Below are 16,706 nucleotides of genomic sequence, written 5' to 3'. Positions count from 1 at the left end.
CTCCTCCCCTGAAAAAGGACAATTTCCTCGTTTTAGACCCCAGCGGGTACAATCGAACAGGGGCCTACCGTACAGAAACGCTGCAGCCAAACAAATAAGGGATGCTGTTAATATGAAAGCCTTGCTCCATATTTTACACGCTCAAAAGACACTTCCCCCCTCCCCCCCCCTCTATATTTAGTAAAAGGTTAAATCCAAATCAAACTAAATGCTCTTTGCTACTGCCTCAAACAGGCCACGGCCTCTATACTTGCAAGCCCTGAACCAACTGAATTGTTTAATGTTGTAAAGCGGCAGGGTCATGTTAACATGTTTGACTTGAAGGCTGAATTATTTAATCAAAAATCCTGAATCCCAATATCAGAATTTGGCCTCCATTCGGACATCAGTTACCTTTGTTTCAGCAGAGGTATTTGCTATCAGAAAGCATTACACAGAGCTTGAAGTTTAATAAATTAGCCATTAGTGGAAACCGATCCTACCCACACACTGCAACACGTGTATGAACAGACCACGTGCATACGGGTGTGTGAAAGGGGACCACAACCAACAGAGAAACAGAGCAAGGCATTGAACAATTGTCAGGAGCCAAAACCAGGGATGGTTGAAATAACGTCAGCACTCTAAGAAAGAAAGAAATTACTGAACTCCACGAGTTCTTGATACAGTTTTTCTGGCCACCGACCGCTGTCCTCATTTATCCAATAAAGTATCTGGTAGATGTAAGAGGACTTTTCTCTTCCTGCATGCAGGTTTAATCTGATCACTGATCTTATCCACATGATCTCTTAGCAGGGGTTATTGGAGATTGCACAAGATAGTGCCGTGCAGATGCCCAAGTAACTCTGTTATCACCTTTGCCTCCCCCTCCCATCCCCTGCCCACGCACAGATCACTCAGAATATTCACTGTTCCTTTATTCAGCTGATGGGTCCTTTAGATAGAAATTGTTTTATTCAGCAGTATTAGCCTAAAGCCATCTAAAATCATCCAAAATAAAGCGGAACAGCATATTATAGCTTTAAGTAAGTTGCTGCAGGGGGTATTTCTAAACCGAGATTTTACTTGCCAAATTTAGACACCAGAAGGCAACAGATCACCTTGACACGTTTGTTTTTTTTTTCCCTAATCTTGGCTAGAGCTTATGAAACTACAAAACTCCTCTTACCTTTTGCAAACTTCATATAATGGACACGTTTCTTGGAAGATTTGGATTTTTCTTCGAGACTGAACGTCTTTTTCTGCTTATTCACTGAGGACTCTAAAAGAAAAAAAGCCAACATGTTCCAAAGCTATCAGAGGCACTCTAACCACCAAGTTCCAACATCAGTGTATTTAACTCTCCCTTTCAAAACCAAGTCTCAACAACATATTACAATATAGGACTGAAGGAAGCATGGCGAGTTTTGTCCGAGACATGTTACTGCTTGGGTTTTTTTGCCACATCCCCTTCCCTTCCCATTTCCAATCTAATGTAATTTGAAAAGGCAGATACAGGTACTCCAGGTCGAAGGCAAAGTCTAATTTAACACCATTTCTATGGTAAAAAAAGAATAACAGGTCAGGGTTTATCCTGCTGTTTATTACAAAATATCTCCAGTGCCAGAGTCTGAGAAAGATACTACAAAATAAAACACTGAACCCGACTGGGTAGAAGGAAAAAGGAGGGGGGGGGGGGGGGGGGGGGGGCGGGTGGGAAATCACACAGACAGGCTTCACACTTCTAACGCTACACAAAGTGCCTCTTTCTGGACGTAGTCTGATACATCTATGTAAGGAAATTAAACGGTGGCAGAGCTTTTCTGTCCCTGAGGCCAGCTAGAACAAATTGCCACATTCATATTATTTAATTTTCCTAGCTTCCAGAAGATGGGCTGCTTCTAAACTGTCCGCTGGGAACGGTCTCTGGGGTTGGCTAAGTCCCAAATTCACTCAGGGCTTGTTTTGGGAGAATGTTAGCTTGTGCAGGTCAAAACCCTATGAAGGATTAGTCTAACTACTTCACAGTAGAGATAATCAAGTTCCTGGGCCGTGGCAGGTTGTTTTACTGGTACAGATGTACTCTTTGCATCCGCAGAGCCTGTTAAGTTTACAAGAAATTCTCAGAAGGAGGTAACCTGCTGTCCAGTTAATAACTACTTTATTAGTCCTGTCCTGGAAAGAAATAGGCACCACAGGATTCTCTGCGCTGTAACTCTACAAGAAGCTGCTCTGGTGAGATGTTTTTTTCCTCCTCCCAGTGGCAACTGGGATGGGTAAGGAAATCAACCCATACCCTGAGGGCCAAGTTGAGTCACCTTTTTCGTATGATCCCACCCCTGAAAGCTCTGCAGACCAAGCTTTTTTTGACACTGGAATTACAGCACTTCACTGTTTGATAGGTAGTGACACCTGATGACAGAGTCACTGAGCTAAAAATGAAATCTGCAGCCTGCAGTGGAGAGCGGACCAGAAAGCAGTCCGAGATCTACTGTTCCATTTATACACAAAGCTCTAAAGAGAAGAGGAAGGACTAGCAAAACCAGTTTTATACAGAGTTCGCAGTCAACTTGAAAATCCTCAATACAAAAGGGTCCAGGGGGAAAGTAAGCACCACAACTAGAACATCCTGACCAGAGACGAGGCACTTTGATTCTGCCCTCCAACCCACTTGTGCTGAAGAGAACATTACACAGCAAAGGACTTCCACGGGGCTTCCTCCTCCACTTTATCCTCACAGCAAAAGGGGCAGCAGCACCGCCTTGTGCCTTCAAGGAGGAATTTCACTACTGAAACGTGCTGGCACTTGCAATGGCCAGGTAGGTAAATCCCTGTGTCTTCCAGCGACTGGTAAATCCTCTGACAAACCGAGGAAGCTGAGCAGGAATACTAATGTGCTTTTTAAAGCAATTTAGTCATAGCAATAAAGCCACGTGTCATTTCTACAGCGAACCCAACACCAATGAATATTCCAAAGCACGTTACAGACACAGCCAGCATGTTGTTGCCTCATTTTAGGAATGGGAAAGGGGCACAGTCATCATCATTTAGCATTCCAGCAAAAGAGCCAGGAATCAAAACTCCTCACTAGGTGCTCAGCTTGGAAAAAAAAAAAAGGAAAGCTAAAATATGCACATTGAGGGTATCTGAATGTTGGCATATTAACCACCATGGGGCCCTTCCTTCCAGATCTCTAATTGCAATCCAACTCTGGCAACTACACCAGTTATTTAAGAACAATAAAGTTTTTCAGCTGACTTTTAATGCAATTTGAAACTGGATGATGGCCAATAATGTAACATTTGATCCCGCAGCACAGCTGCAGGCAGAGTTATCTGGATGAGTTCTGCCAGCTTAAACAATTGCCAAAAAAACAAGTTTCAGAGCCATGCTCGCAGTCTGCAAATCACCAAACGTGATTCTGACCGGGAATGCTCAAAATGTGCACCCAAATTTGTCCTCAGTGACTGAAAACTCGTGTCCCAACTCCTAAAAAGACCAAGGAAAATTAACTGAGTAAAACAGGGAGAAATACAGTTTTCAGGGGCCACTTTGCATCAGTACAGATGACGCAGGGAATACTGCAGAGGTTTAGGAACAAGACAGCCTTGCTCAATGAACCTGCCTCTGTGCTGACTCATTGTGTCCTTGGGCAAGTCATTTCAGCTCTCTGCTCATCAGTTTGCAGGTTTCCCACCAGTTACACCTAACTGATCTTCCCATGGCTCAAGTTGGAACTTGGGCAGGATTTAGTTACAAAGGTGGAAAGGAACTTTTGGAATTTCCCTACGATATGCTATTCTACCTCTTGAGGACTTCAGCACCTAGCACCACGTGGCCTCAGCCCATGATTAGGGCTCCAATGCACAAGGATAACTTACACAGCAATTTTTTAAAAAGTGTTTTTAGAGCATCAGGTTCAGACTTTTATTTCTAGGTTTCTAGAATTAGAAACCAAGTTTGATCCTTCTTGCCAACTGATTTTCCTCCTCCTCTTTTTACCTTTCCTCTCCTAGAAAACCTTCTGTGCTCAAATGTTAAGAATGAATGAATGAACAGTTGCTAAATTCTGGCAATAAACCGTTGCTAAATAGCTGGCAATTCTGCCACTAGCAGCATGTGGACAGGCTGCTGTGTCCAAACAGAAGCCCTTGGTTGAACAACACTCCACAGAGAGTTGTTTAGATACACAGAGTTTAAACTTGAGTCTAACCAAAGGAGAGATGACAAACCATTTGATGTGTATGGCTCTTTCTGTAGGCTCACACCCACCAGTTTTTCATAATTTTGAGTTTTACAAACCAAGGTCAAACTTGTACAAAGCTTTTTCAAAATTAAGACTTTATAAACAGCCCTTTTGGGAAAGTTGTGTAGTTTCCCTACTTGTGTGCGCTACAAAAATCACATTATACCCCACACTCAAAGCAAGATGCATAACTTGGAGTCAAAAGCTACGCAGCAGCTCTGAGGACAGGAAAAGTAGGTATTTAAGAAACCACCAGAGCGTGGAAGCCAGGTGTGACAGTTCATTAGTGACAAGAAGGCAAAGGCATTGCAATGGTGAGTGATTGTGTTGTGAGCCTTCACACGGCTCTGGTTGCTCTACAAAGAAACAAGTGCTGCTGTAGTACATCCCAGAAAAAGGTCCCCTATGTCGTGGTCCTGGATAAAATAAACAAGTTCAAAATTATGGTTGTTTTCCTCAATAAAAAGCCTTTACCAGAGGCCTGACGGAGAGAAAAACCGACCCGCTGAGATCTACGTACCCAGGCGGACAAACTGGAGCACGGTCATGGATGGCAACACGTCCTTCGAGTCCACTGATTTTGAGGAAGAAGGGGGTGTTGTCAGCCTCAGCAAGGAGACTATTAGCAGGCCAAAGGATTGGGCCTCAGCTAGCCTTTTCAGACAAAGAATGGAAACTCTGCTAAGCTTCCAGCACCTGCTCGAGCAAAGCGTGAACCTACCTGTTTCACCCTGTCCATGGCAATCATTCAGTTCAGCCAGAAGCTGGTTGAAGTCATCCTGATGAGCAATCCAGTTGTCCTGTAAACATCACCCACGTGAACACACGGCGAAAGTCTTCAGAACTAACAGAAGCTTTGCTAAAACAGATGATAAGACTCTGCACTCTAAGAAGTAACTTAATACTCAGTCCTTGTTGGTGGGAGGGACCCTCAGAAACTCCACAGATGGCAACACTAACAGCAGCTCGCTACAGTCACTCCAAAGGGCAGAAATGATAAGGGTTGTGTTTGTTAAGTTCTCAAACAATACTGAGCTGCTGCGGGCTCTGCAGGTCCCCTATCTGCACAAGATGATTTCAAAAGTAGGCAGGAAACACTAGTGTGATTTTTTTTTTTTTTTCCCAACACCAAAGTTACTTAAGATGTTGACGACGAGACAAGCACCTTTAGGACCATGTTCTGCTCTGCCTATGTACCTGAACTCCAGTCAGAAAGGGGACTGTAGCAGGAAGAGGGACAGAAGGCATGAAGCTAAGCAGGGCAGAAGACACAGGGAGATAGCAAGTACTTCCATGATTTGCTTGGAAGCCAAAAAAAAAAATTAAATCAAAAAAAACCACTGAACATCCTGCTCCCAGAATTCACTGTAACCTTTCCAAGCAGGTACTTACTCCTAAAACAGGCAACAAAGCAGAACTAAATTCCAGGTCAAGAGTTTCTGCGGAGATGTTCACATAGGTACATGCTGCCACCAGACGTGGCAACACATTTCACCGACGTTCCATTACAAAGCTGGCGCTTTAGCTGAAACGGGAGCCATCTCCTTACCTGGGTCTAGCGCTCACCTCGTAATTGACGGTTGCTCCTAACCCCAGCGTGTTGTTTTTCACCTGAACCTTGATATGTTCCGTGTTTCCTTGCTCCTGAGCCCCGAGACCCTAAGGAGGATTTAAGGGTAATATGTAAGGATTTTGCAGCAGTGACTAAGCAATTCGAGCTTTTGTGGCATAAGACAGTTTGCAATGAAATACAGCAAGAAATCACAACTTACTATTTATTTCCTTGCCTATAACTGAATTCATTCACAGGCATTAGCACACATGAGATATTAAGTTTTTTTTAATTTACTACTTAAGCCTCCAGGAAAGTATTATAAACACTAAAATAGCAACAACCTTAAGTAGTTGGGTGATTAATCAGGAAGCCACCTGACATTCCTAGGCGAGTCCAAAGTGTTTACAGTTTTATAACAAGACACTACATAAAAAGAACATGCCTCTCACCAAAAATACCTCTGTCATTAGGAAGGCAGCTGCGTAATGGCTGGGAGACAGATGCCACATAGAACATACCACACAGAACAAAGTTGGGGGGGGGGGAGGTGGGAAGGGAAGGGTCAGACTGGAGCTAGCAGGACATAAAGAACTTCTCCCATCTCATTCACGCTAATAAACTGATGAAGATATTGGAGCAAACGAATGTTGGGTTTGTCTGTCCTAAAACCCACAATCATTCCAATCTGAGAAGCAACCTTCAGGCTCAGTATCATCCTTCTTAATTGTACGATCAGGGGGAGGGAAAAAAAGAAAAAAAAAAAAGACAAAGCACTTGGTTTAAAACTTTATTCCTGGTATCTACCTGTTTTTTCCCTAATCTGTCACCAGTAACAAATCATCAGCTCAGTGTATGGATATAACAAATGGGTGTGTGGTGGGGCAGTGGAGAGAAGCCCTGTGGATAGATCCAGGGCATATCCAGTATTTGAAGCAACAAAGCATACCCGAAAAAAAAAAAAAGGCTGTTGCTATTACAAACCCAATTGAGTTTATTTGGTCAGTGGGGTGGAAAATTTACCTTGAAACTCCTGCTAACCAAAAAGTATGGAAGCAAGCAGGACACTTGGCTACACATCCTGCCGTGACCCAATTCCAACACACCTAATAACGGGACTAGTGTAAGCAGCTTAATTTCACTGCACAGATGGGCTTTTGCCCATTAATTTGATCCAGCCAAGGTTCCATTTGTCTAAGTTTGTAGTGGAATGGAGAGATAAATCCTTCTCCTACAGCCATAACTGTTGTAAAGGGAGATCTGGCTGCTCAAGTAGGAAACTTACTGTTGTGAAGAAGATGTGAGGGGGGTGATAGACAGAAAACAACGTGAGGCCTTCCTGTGACACCCCCTTCCTGTCACACCCTGACACAAACAGTGTTCATAACAGCAAAGGTGTGATCTATGGTCAGAGAAGCTGGCTGCCTAAAATACAACCAGAACACTTAACGGCATTGCTTCTACTCCTGGTTTACATTCTATTTTAATCTTACACACATAAAAACACAATTTGCATCAAAAGACAGCACTCAAGCTCCACACTCTCACCAGTCTGGTCTAAAGCCTAGTGAAACCAATGCCAGTTGCTTGACTTCAGCAGCCTTTGAATCAGGTGCCACTGCTTTCTCGTGGAACAAGAGGCAGTCAGAAGCCAGATTTAGATGGGCTGACTGTAAGACAACTGAGGCAACAGCAGGCTACACTAAGAAATCCAAGGGTAGGCTTATTTTTCTAAGTTTTAATGCATTCACAGAATTGAGAACGATCCTAATTTTACTCCTTTTAAAATAAGGCTGGGAGAGGAAATCTAGGAGAAGAATTAAACAAGTATCGTGGGAGCTTTGTGTGCCTTTGTTTCATTAAACGCGCTGATGTGCAGGCCCAAATCTCAGCTTTGCTGAGGCACCTTTGTGGAGGTTAAACTGCTTTTAAGGGGCAGCTGAGAAGTCTGCAGCTGCCTGCACTGACCTAGACATTATTCTCAGTGTGAGAGACCAGTCACCTCACCCCACACGTACGGGCTGGGGCTGTGAAGGAATATAGCTCACATAATGCTGCATTTTGGCCATTCAAGGAACAGATCAGAAGTAATCTTGAAAAACAGGTAAAAGATCAAAGCAGGCCCTGGAGTTGCTTTAAACAGTACCAAAAGCCAGGGAGAGAACCGAGGGTAAAATGGCAACTTAAAGCCTTTAACCATCGCCTGATTTAATGTGCCAGCTCCTGCTCTTACTTGGGGACATTACGTTGTCAAAAGAGAGGGAGAAAAACTGGAAAGCAGGACAGGCCCAAGCTCTTACTTGGGGACATTACCTTTGCAACAAACTGCAGAAATCTAACTTTGCCCAAATTCTCTGTGCACTTCAGAGAACAAATTAAACAGAAAGAACATGGCTGTTTTAAACACTGAGATCGAGAGTCTCCTGGAAGTCTTCCACCTTTCAGCTAGACAGCTCTCCTTTAGATCATACCTTTCCTTTGGACCAGCCCATCTTTTCCAGCATCTTCTGGCCAAATTTGGATTCATCTTTACTCCAAGCGCTATTTCGTGGATCCACGGACCACTTCTGTCTTCTACGGGCTAGAGCAGGAAGGAAAAATTCAAACAGGCTCCACTGACATTTCCACAGTGTCCTTAGTATTTCATCCATTCAAGAGAAGCTCTTCATTGCAAAACAACCCAGGACTTATGCCAGACTAAACATGTTTTGGGGGTTTAGTTTTACTAAACCTTCTATTGCGAAAAAAGACCAGGGAAAGCGTTAATTATTGATGTGAAGAATGCCAAAGTAAAATTGCAATGGAAGCTGTCATCCCTAACGATAGGCTGCAATTCAGGGAAGGCTTTAAGGATTCCCAGTTAGGTGTACAGGGCTAAATTCCCTATTTATTCCAACTTTGTTTTACATCTGGCTTCAACATGAAATTTATCAGAGATGAGACTACAGTGCTGGCTTTCCCAGTTCTGGACGATATCCACTAGCCAGTCTTCCTTTTAACCAGAAGTTTTAATATCTGCCTTCACAACAAAAGTCAAATGAAAAAAAACCCAAACAAACCCAAATATAAGTGACCACAGAAACTGAATTACAGAACACAAACCAGTGGGATTCCAGCTTTTGGATTTGCCATAAAATGGCTTATTTGGAAACTGAAAAGTCACAGGAAATTATTGCAGGTGTTGAGACCCAAACGAGAATCAAGGCCCCTCTGTCCTACGCAGACTATTAAAGAAACTACAGTCCCCCAGGCCCACAAGCGTGCGCTTGCCTCTGTCATCAGGACTGGCTTCATGGAAATTACGGAAGAAAAGCCAGCACAGTCAAGCCGTCACTTTAAGTGTGCACCTCAACATACGCAGGAAGAGAACCTAAATAAACAAGACAAACAAAGAATGGGAGACAGGAAGATTACAAACTTCACTAACCACCATGGGAAGTGGTGGATCAAAACCGACCGCTTAACCCAAGGCCATACAAAGTCAGCGAGAAGCCGAGACCACTGAGGTGCTTTCAACACAACCAGGAAGTCACCTTCCCCTAAAATGCAACACTTCAGATCTGAAGCTCAAAATAGGTGCTGCGTGGCAGCCCCGTAAAACGCAACAGTCTGATAAAGAGCTTCATAAAACCCCAAACAGTCCATAAAGAAGAGTTAAGTAAGTCAAACGACCAAGCGCTGCGAGAGGCATCGACGCAGCCTTCGCTTGGTGCACTTCTCTCCAGGAAAACAACAACTTATTTCCAACCGGCAGCCTTTCAGAGAAGCATCTACTACCAGCCCTGCCTGTGCTGCTGAAAAGTGGTAAAGTGCCACTGCAGACTGTGATTTTAAACATCCAAGCAAACAAGGGTTCTCTGCTGCCCCACCGAGAGCCAAAACTCTGGCTCCCTTAGCCACGTTGCTCACTTCACTCATTTACTGGTGTGTTTGAAACACCGAGCTCGGCACCTGGGACAATTAACATGCTTTGCCATCTTCCCTCACACAAGATGCAAATGATCTCTAAGGAGCCAGGTTTGGGCGGGGGGGGGAATGAACTAAAAAGCTATCAAGCCAGCAGCGAAAGCTAAACCCTATAAAAACAGGGAAAACCTTGGCTGTCGCTTTTGTCTGTAGCTGACAGTGAAACAAACAACACAAGACGACAATAAAAAGCAGCAATTTGACAGAGGTTACGCTGCCCAACCAAGCAGCAGCCTTCTTTTTCAACCATACTTCTTAATGTGTCCCTTTGCTTAACATTTCTCCATTAACATCAACCTTCCCTCGCTCAGTCACCAAAAGCAAGGTGTTCACGGCCTTTTTTAACATCTGACTGTAAACAACAGTTTAAGTACACTCACATCCTGTTGTGCCCTCTGTAACTAGTTTCCCAGGTGGTGACTTTGCAAATCCCAAGAAATTAAATTCTTATAGTTGTAAAGCCACCATATGTATCTAAGGATTTGTCCACACCGTAGAGGTAATCCAAGTCAACTGAATGCGTGAATTTAAATTAACTTCCAAAGCGAGTTGTTCGATGTAGTCCAACTGATCCATTTCAAAAGTTAATTTCTATTAATTTTCCTGAATATCTCTCTGTAGAGAAGCCTCAAGATGTTTGACTCCCAGGAGGACGCTGGTAACAAAACACAAGGGCACCTAATGCAGAGATTTCTCAAGCTTAAAATTTTAAGAGACCTTCCGTTTCCCGGCAATTTTACTCTAAGAATTTCAAGCCTCATAACTACCGTTATGGGATTAATCCTCACGTTTCCGCCAGGTTAACACACTCTCATTTTCATATGATAAGCTAGACACAAGACAATATATCTTTAGAGAAGTATTTAAGAAAGCCAGGAACAACTTCATGCCACATACAGCAACCATAAAACCATCTCTCTTCTCCAAACAAACAACAAAACCCACTGTGTAGTCAACAATTTTATCAGAAATGTTTCTTTAACGATGCCTTAAGAGCGAGAAAGGGAACAACATACTATATTTCAGTTAAAAAATTCAGCTCATAAGTTCAAACCAATCATCTGGGCTGCTCATAAACGATGCTAGAGACAGCAACGCAACTCTGGGCAAGCAGCACCACCCAGTGGAGAAAACTGTCTTTTTTTTTTTTTTAGATACTTCAGTCAGATACCCTACGATTTGAAAAAGATCAATTACTAAACCCTTTTACCGAGACTAATTCTGTGCCTGGAGCACGTATTAACTATCATTTCTGAAGTTCCCTATCAGTTCCCATCCAAGCCCACGTATGGTGGTAACACAGAAAATAATAAACAGGTTGAACCTCTCCAACAAGTGAAAAAAAAATATACTGCCCAGAGAAGGGATTTTATTTTTAATCAAACTATGAAACCCATCACTAACACGTACTTTTTTTTTTTCCTGATAAGCACCAGCAAGATAGACAGCTAATTAAAGTTTATTAAAAGTTAAAAAGAGTAAAAAATAAGTGAAAACTATAAGCTAAATCTTTGGCCATTTCTGCAATTGATGCTTAAGCAGGTTGTCCAGGACCATGTCCAGTTTGGTTTTGAGTATCTCCACAGACTGATACTCCACAGCCTCCCTGAGCAATTTGTTCCAGTGTTTGTCCACTCTCACAGTAAAAAAAAAGACGGGATTTCTTGTGTTTCAGTTTGCACTCGCCGCTTCTTGTCCTGTCACTGGGTACTGCTGAGAAGTTACCTGAAGTCCCTAAAATGCGTGTGCTTTCACAGCTATAGTAAAACCAATTAACCACCACCCCTCCCTCCTTTTTTTTTAGGATGAATATTAGTAAAAGTAACAAAAATTGATCCGGAACTGCAAGCAAAAATGCATGTGTGTAACATGGCTTCGCAACTGCAACTGCGGCCAGAGGTGACGAACAAAGGCGTCCAACTCTGCAAAGGTGGCTCTCTGCAGCTAAATTTATTTTTTAAGGCATTTGATTTTAGAATCCACTACACACAGAAGCCACATCAACACACGGGCACAGGCTGCCCAGAGAGGTGGTAGAAGCCCCATCCCTGGGAACATTCCAGCTCAGGCTGGACGGGGCTCCGAGCACCCTAACTCAGCTGAAGATGTCCCTGCTCACTGCAGGGGGGTTGGACTAGATGGCCTTTAAAGGTCCCTTCTGTGATTATTGATAGGTGCAGAGTCCAATTAAAGTAATTAACAAATTCTAAACAAAAAAAAAAGTACCAACAAAGTTTACATCTAAAATAATTAGAGAATTACATATGTAAATTCAATTTTGTTTTCCTCAATTCACACCTGTATTTTCCACTGAAAACCCTATTTTCTAACTAGTCATTGTACTTAAGTCCACCTTTCCTGCAGTCAAGCAAATTCATCAGACCCTGTGCTCTCATGTTAAGGGTGTCCTGACACCAGTACGCTTACTGAAACCACCTAAGGACACTAACAGTACTCAGACAGAAGTATATTAGGCTTGTTACACAAAAATCTACAATTGAGAAATTTAGTCTTTCTACTCATATACAGTTTTACGTTTACTAGAAAAGGCTACTTTACAGGAACGCATCTTTACCTTGGAAGAGAAGGCAGCAAAAGTTCTTAGTTCCCACTTTGGCCACCCCTAAGAGAGTTCTCTTCCCTGAACTGAAGAGCTTTACCTGAGAAGCAGTTATCAGTCAGGATATTCAGCCAATGGTTTAATCAATTCCTTTAGATATGGAGAGCTCAAGTCTCACCTCAGAGCTAAGAGTGAAGCTCTGTTTGATTCTTCTATCAGGAAAAGGCTAAACAAAAATCACCATAAAACCTTCAAAAATTATTCACTCGGCAACATCCTTACACAAAAGGCATAAGACAAACCACATGACCTTACCCTGAGTTCTCCCTCTGAGGTCAGTGGACTGACTGAAAGAGGGTAGAATCAATCAGATATTAGGAAGAAATTCTTCCCTGTGAGGGTGGTGAGACCCTGGCCCAGGTTGCCCAGAGCAGCTGTGGCTGCCCCCTCCCTGGCAGTGCTCAAGGCCAGGTTGGACGGGGCTGGGAGCGACCTGGTCTGGTGGAAGGTGTCCCTGCCCAGGGCAGGGGGGTTGGAACTAGATTAAGGTCCCTTCCCACCCAAACCAGTCTGTGACTCTATGACTCGCCTTTTCTGAAGCACCTGGCTTCCACCCCGCTCTCACTTTTCCCAACCCAGAATTTCACTGATTTCCGACGTTCTCTGTACAGGCAAGACGGCGAACTAAGCTCAAACGCTAACCCTGCGTAAGACCCAGAGACCAACGCCCGCATACACACGGCTCCCCCGAGTCCTTCCCGGCTGCCACACAGCACCCCGCACCCCAGCCCAGCCCCAGCCCTAAGGCTTCAGGGTATCCGCCCTCTAACACACCGCCGCAGAGACGGCACCGAGGCGCTGAAAGCAAACGCCCTAAAAGCATCTTCGAGACATCTCTGCCGATCTCGTACCTGTCCCCCCACCCAGGCCGGGAAGCGACAGAGCCCCGCCAACCCATACCCAGCCACCGCGGGGCCCCGCCAGCGCCCAGCCCGCCACCCTAGGGAGGGACAGCGCGGCCCCCGCCCCACCAGCGAGGGCGGTGGGGACGGCCTGGGGTCGCCCCCGAGGATAACGCCTCTTCCCGCGACTCCCCCGCTCTCAGGGGCATCGCCCCGAGCCCCGCCAGGCTCGGTTCCTCCCCGCGGGGAACAGCACTCACGCTCCGCCAGCATCGCCATCTTGGGGACCTCCCTCTCTCCGCGCCGAAGCCCACCGAGGGGGCTTTTGTCACGTCGGGCGCACAAAAAGGCGGCGAGAGTATTGCCTGATTAAAAAGACTTGGAAGCGGGCGAGCGCAGCCGCCACCCCAGTGCAAGCAGACGGTATAAACCTGCTAAAATCCTCCTAAAGATACCAAAAGACGTGTCGGCCTGTACATCGGCTATTGTCGCGCGTTTCCCGGCGGATATTGGGCAGGCATTTTGGAAGGGCAGCCGAAAGGGCGGCCGCGGCCTCTGCCTCGCAGGGAGGGCGGGCTGGTCCCGGGGGTGGCCGGCGGTCTCTCCCGGGAGGCTGTGGGCTGCCCCGGAGCTGTTAAAGCCGCTGCAGGCGCTGCTAAAGCAGCTGCGAGCGGGTGGAGGGGTCCCGGAGGCTGCTTAGCCGTCCCCCTAGGCCAAATTCGGGTCCGCTGGGGGCGTTTCGCGGTCTCCGCACAGGCAGAGCCCGTTGTGAGGGGGTTGTTGGGGGGGGGGGGGGGGGGGGGGGGGGCAAGGGGATGAGCGGCGCTCGCTGTGGCCTTGAGGTGTGTGGTCAAAAATAGCTGGGCACGGGTAGTCTGAATCCTCGTTGTAGGGGGTGCGAATGTCCCTGAATTTACCCAAGTCAGTGCCCGCCGCGTTAGGGAAGAGTGAGGGAGCAGACCTCGGCCGCCTTGTGTGCTGTCCTCTGCCTGTCATAGAGTCATTAGGTTGGAAAAGACCTCTAAGATCATCGAGTCCAGCCGTCAACCCAACACCACCATGCCCACTCACTAAACCATGTCCCGAAGCACCACATCTACACATTTTTAAAATACCTCCAGGGATGGTGACTCCACCACTTCCCTGGGCAGCCTGTTCCAGCGCTTGACAACCCTTTTGGTGAAGAAATTCTTCCTCATGTCCAATCTAAACCTCCCCTGGTGCAACTTGAGTCTGTTTCCTCTCATCCTATCGCTTGTTACTTAGAGAAGAGACCGACCCCCCCTCGCTCCAAGCCCCTCTCAGGCAGCTGCAGAGAGCGATCAGGTCTCCCCTCAGCCTCCTCTTCTCCAGGCTGAACACCCCCAGCTCCCTCAGCCGCTCCTCACCAGACCTGTTCTCCAGACCCTTCCCCACCTTCGCTGCCCTTCTCTGGACATGCTCCAGCCCCTCAAGGTCCTTCTGGCAGAGAGGGGCCCAAAACTGCCCACAGGATTTGAGGGGCGGCCTCAGCAGTGCCGAGCCCAGGGGCACAATCCCCTCCCTGCTCCTGCTGGCCACCCCATGGCTGATACAGGCCAGATGAGGCTGGACTTGTCATGATGATGTCCCAGGACAGCTCTCAGTATATAACTGGTCAAAGTTGTCCAACAGCAGCAACTTGAAGCCTCCTCAGGCAAATTACATCTTTATTCTTCTTTTCAAGGTTTTTAAAGATTCTGTGATCAATGCAGATCTTTCTAGAACATCAGCTCAGTGCTGCTTGTCTTAGTCGCCTCAGTTGTGGGGGAAAAAGAACATGTTTTCCTTTCTGCAACAAATTTTACATATTTGAAGACAGAACGCAACCCCTCCTTGATGTTTACTTGCTGAATCAAACCACCAGCATTTAGTAGTCTGCAGATCATGTTTTTGAGCCCTCAGTCATTCATGTTTTCTGTTTTTGTAGCCACTCTGGTTGTTTTTTGTTTCCTTTGAAGTATAGCAACCAAAACACGACACATGATGCTGCCGAGTTCTTCAGAGCATTTAACTGGAGGTGAAAGCAGCTTCCTCTGTCTCCTCTCTGGCTGCATTTTGCATCTGCATGTAGTATTTTGCTTTCTAACCTCTATATCCCTTTCAGAGAAGTGCTACATAGGGGTTTTGTATTCTCTGTTTGTGGGGTGTCTTACTGAATCAATACTTACTTGTGTCTTTCCATTTAGTTTTATTGTTCTGAACTGCAGACCTTCAATGTCTCTGCTGTCTCTTGCCAGCTTGGAATCACCTGCAAGTGCCATAAGTGTACTCTATACCTTAAGTCAGGTCATTAAGGGGAGTATTGAGTCCTACCAGGACCAGAACAGATTGCCTGCCGCTCTTTCTTCATCTGTCCTTCCATTTGGATGACAACTGGATGACAGCTCCCCCAGTTCAGCTTTTCAAACTGCTTTAGATTACGTTTCCCCATTTGCTTATGAGAACACTGTGCATGTTGGTTTCTAAAGACTTTACAGACAAAGAAAACAGAAATTATAATCATGTCTTTTCCTCTGTAAGACCCATTCTATCAGTCAGCAAAGCTCAATTGTTACAATGGAACTGGTTCTTGGCAAATCTACAAACTTACAAATAGCTTGTTGATTAATTTTTTTTAGAGACAGCTTCTCTGACTGCCCCACTTCCTCCTTTAAAGAAGGGTATCAAGCTGGTCCTTTTGTAGTCTTCTAAGCCTACATCCAACTGTCAGAAATTCTCACAGTGTGTGTTCTCACCAGACTTTTTTGCCAGTTCTCTGCATACTTTGAGGCCACGTTCATCAGGCTTGACTGACGTGAAAACAAATAAATACTTTCCAATCCTTCACTACCTGGGAAAGAGGTCTTTTCCCTTTGCCTCTCCCGTTAGTTGTGTTGGCCACTGCATCTAGTCCTTTTAGTGAAGACTGAATGCATGAATCATGCCCTGCTCCCTCCGCTGTGTAGTGGCTCGGCCTTGCCTTTGCTCTTACGCCTGCTGTGCTATATAAAGCTTTGCAGCTGCAGGTTGTGTCTCAGTCAGTGTCTTTACTTCATTCATTCTGTCTCTTTGCTCACACGATGTGTCTGTATGTGCTCTGTACAGGGTGGCCTTGCATCTGTTTCTTGTGTCCTTCTGGCTTGCAGCTGGGTGTTATGCTCTGATGTGCTTACTAGTGTGAGGTTAAGGAATGACTTTTGAATGTCTTTAATTCATCAACAAGACTTCTAAGAGACTGCTTGGTAATTCTCTGAGCTTACTGAGGTCTAGCTCAGATCTGTCAATATTTTTTGGCTCCTCTACTCTCCTGCCTTAGGAAACATTATTTGCACCTGGAATTAACCAGGTATGTGGCAGTTTTCAAGCTTTCAGTTAACGCTTTCCTGGGTTTTCACTTAATGTTTTCCTGAGGAAACCCCTGGAGAACAGAGTCAACCCTAGAAGAGCCTTCTTTCTGTTTTCTTTTCTTCCTGTGCTAACAAAATTCACACACAGCAGAAA

The 16,706-nt window shown here is 45.3% G+C and overlaps 1 protein-coding gene across 2 annotated transcripts in view; it reads right to left on the bottom strand.

Moving 5' to 3' along the window:
- Positions 1-13,484, bottom strand: part of PINX1 (PIN2 (TERF1) interacting telomerase inhibitor 1) — a 62,618-nt gene extending 49,134 nt beyond the window's left edge. The window contains exons 1-5 of one of the 2 annotated variants that reach the window (XM_086461691.1): positions 13,466-13,484; positions 8,249-8,358; positions 5,792-5,884; positions 4,947-5,025; positions 1,169-1,261 (exon numbers count right to left, since the gene is read on the bottom strand). In XM_086461691.1, the coding sequence (XP_086317817.1) occupies positions 1,169-1,261; positions 4,947-5,025; positions 5,792-5,884; positions 8,249-8,358; positions 13,466-13,484 (394 nt within the window). Of the gene's footprint in view, positions 1-1,168; positions 1,262-4,946; positions 5,026-5,791; positions 5,885-8,248; positions 8,359-9,716; positions 9,745-13,465 lie in introns of those variants that run through there. The other variant, XM_086461692.1, reaches the window with a different exon arrangement.
- Between the last annotated feature and the right edge of the window lie 3,222 nt (positions 13,485-16,706).

Source organism: Leptosomus discolor, chromosome 2 (assembly GCF_034619465.1).
Source record: "Leptosomus discolor isolate bLepDis1 chromosome 2, bLepDis1.hap2, whole genome shotgun sequence".
Taxonomy (NCBI): domain Eukaryota; kingdom Metazoa; phylum Chordata; class Aves; order Leptosomiformes; family Leptosomidae; genus Leptosomus; species Leptosomus discolor.
Note: the sequence above shows the minus strand (reverse complement) of the source record. Positions and strands in the feature narration are given on the sequence as shown.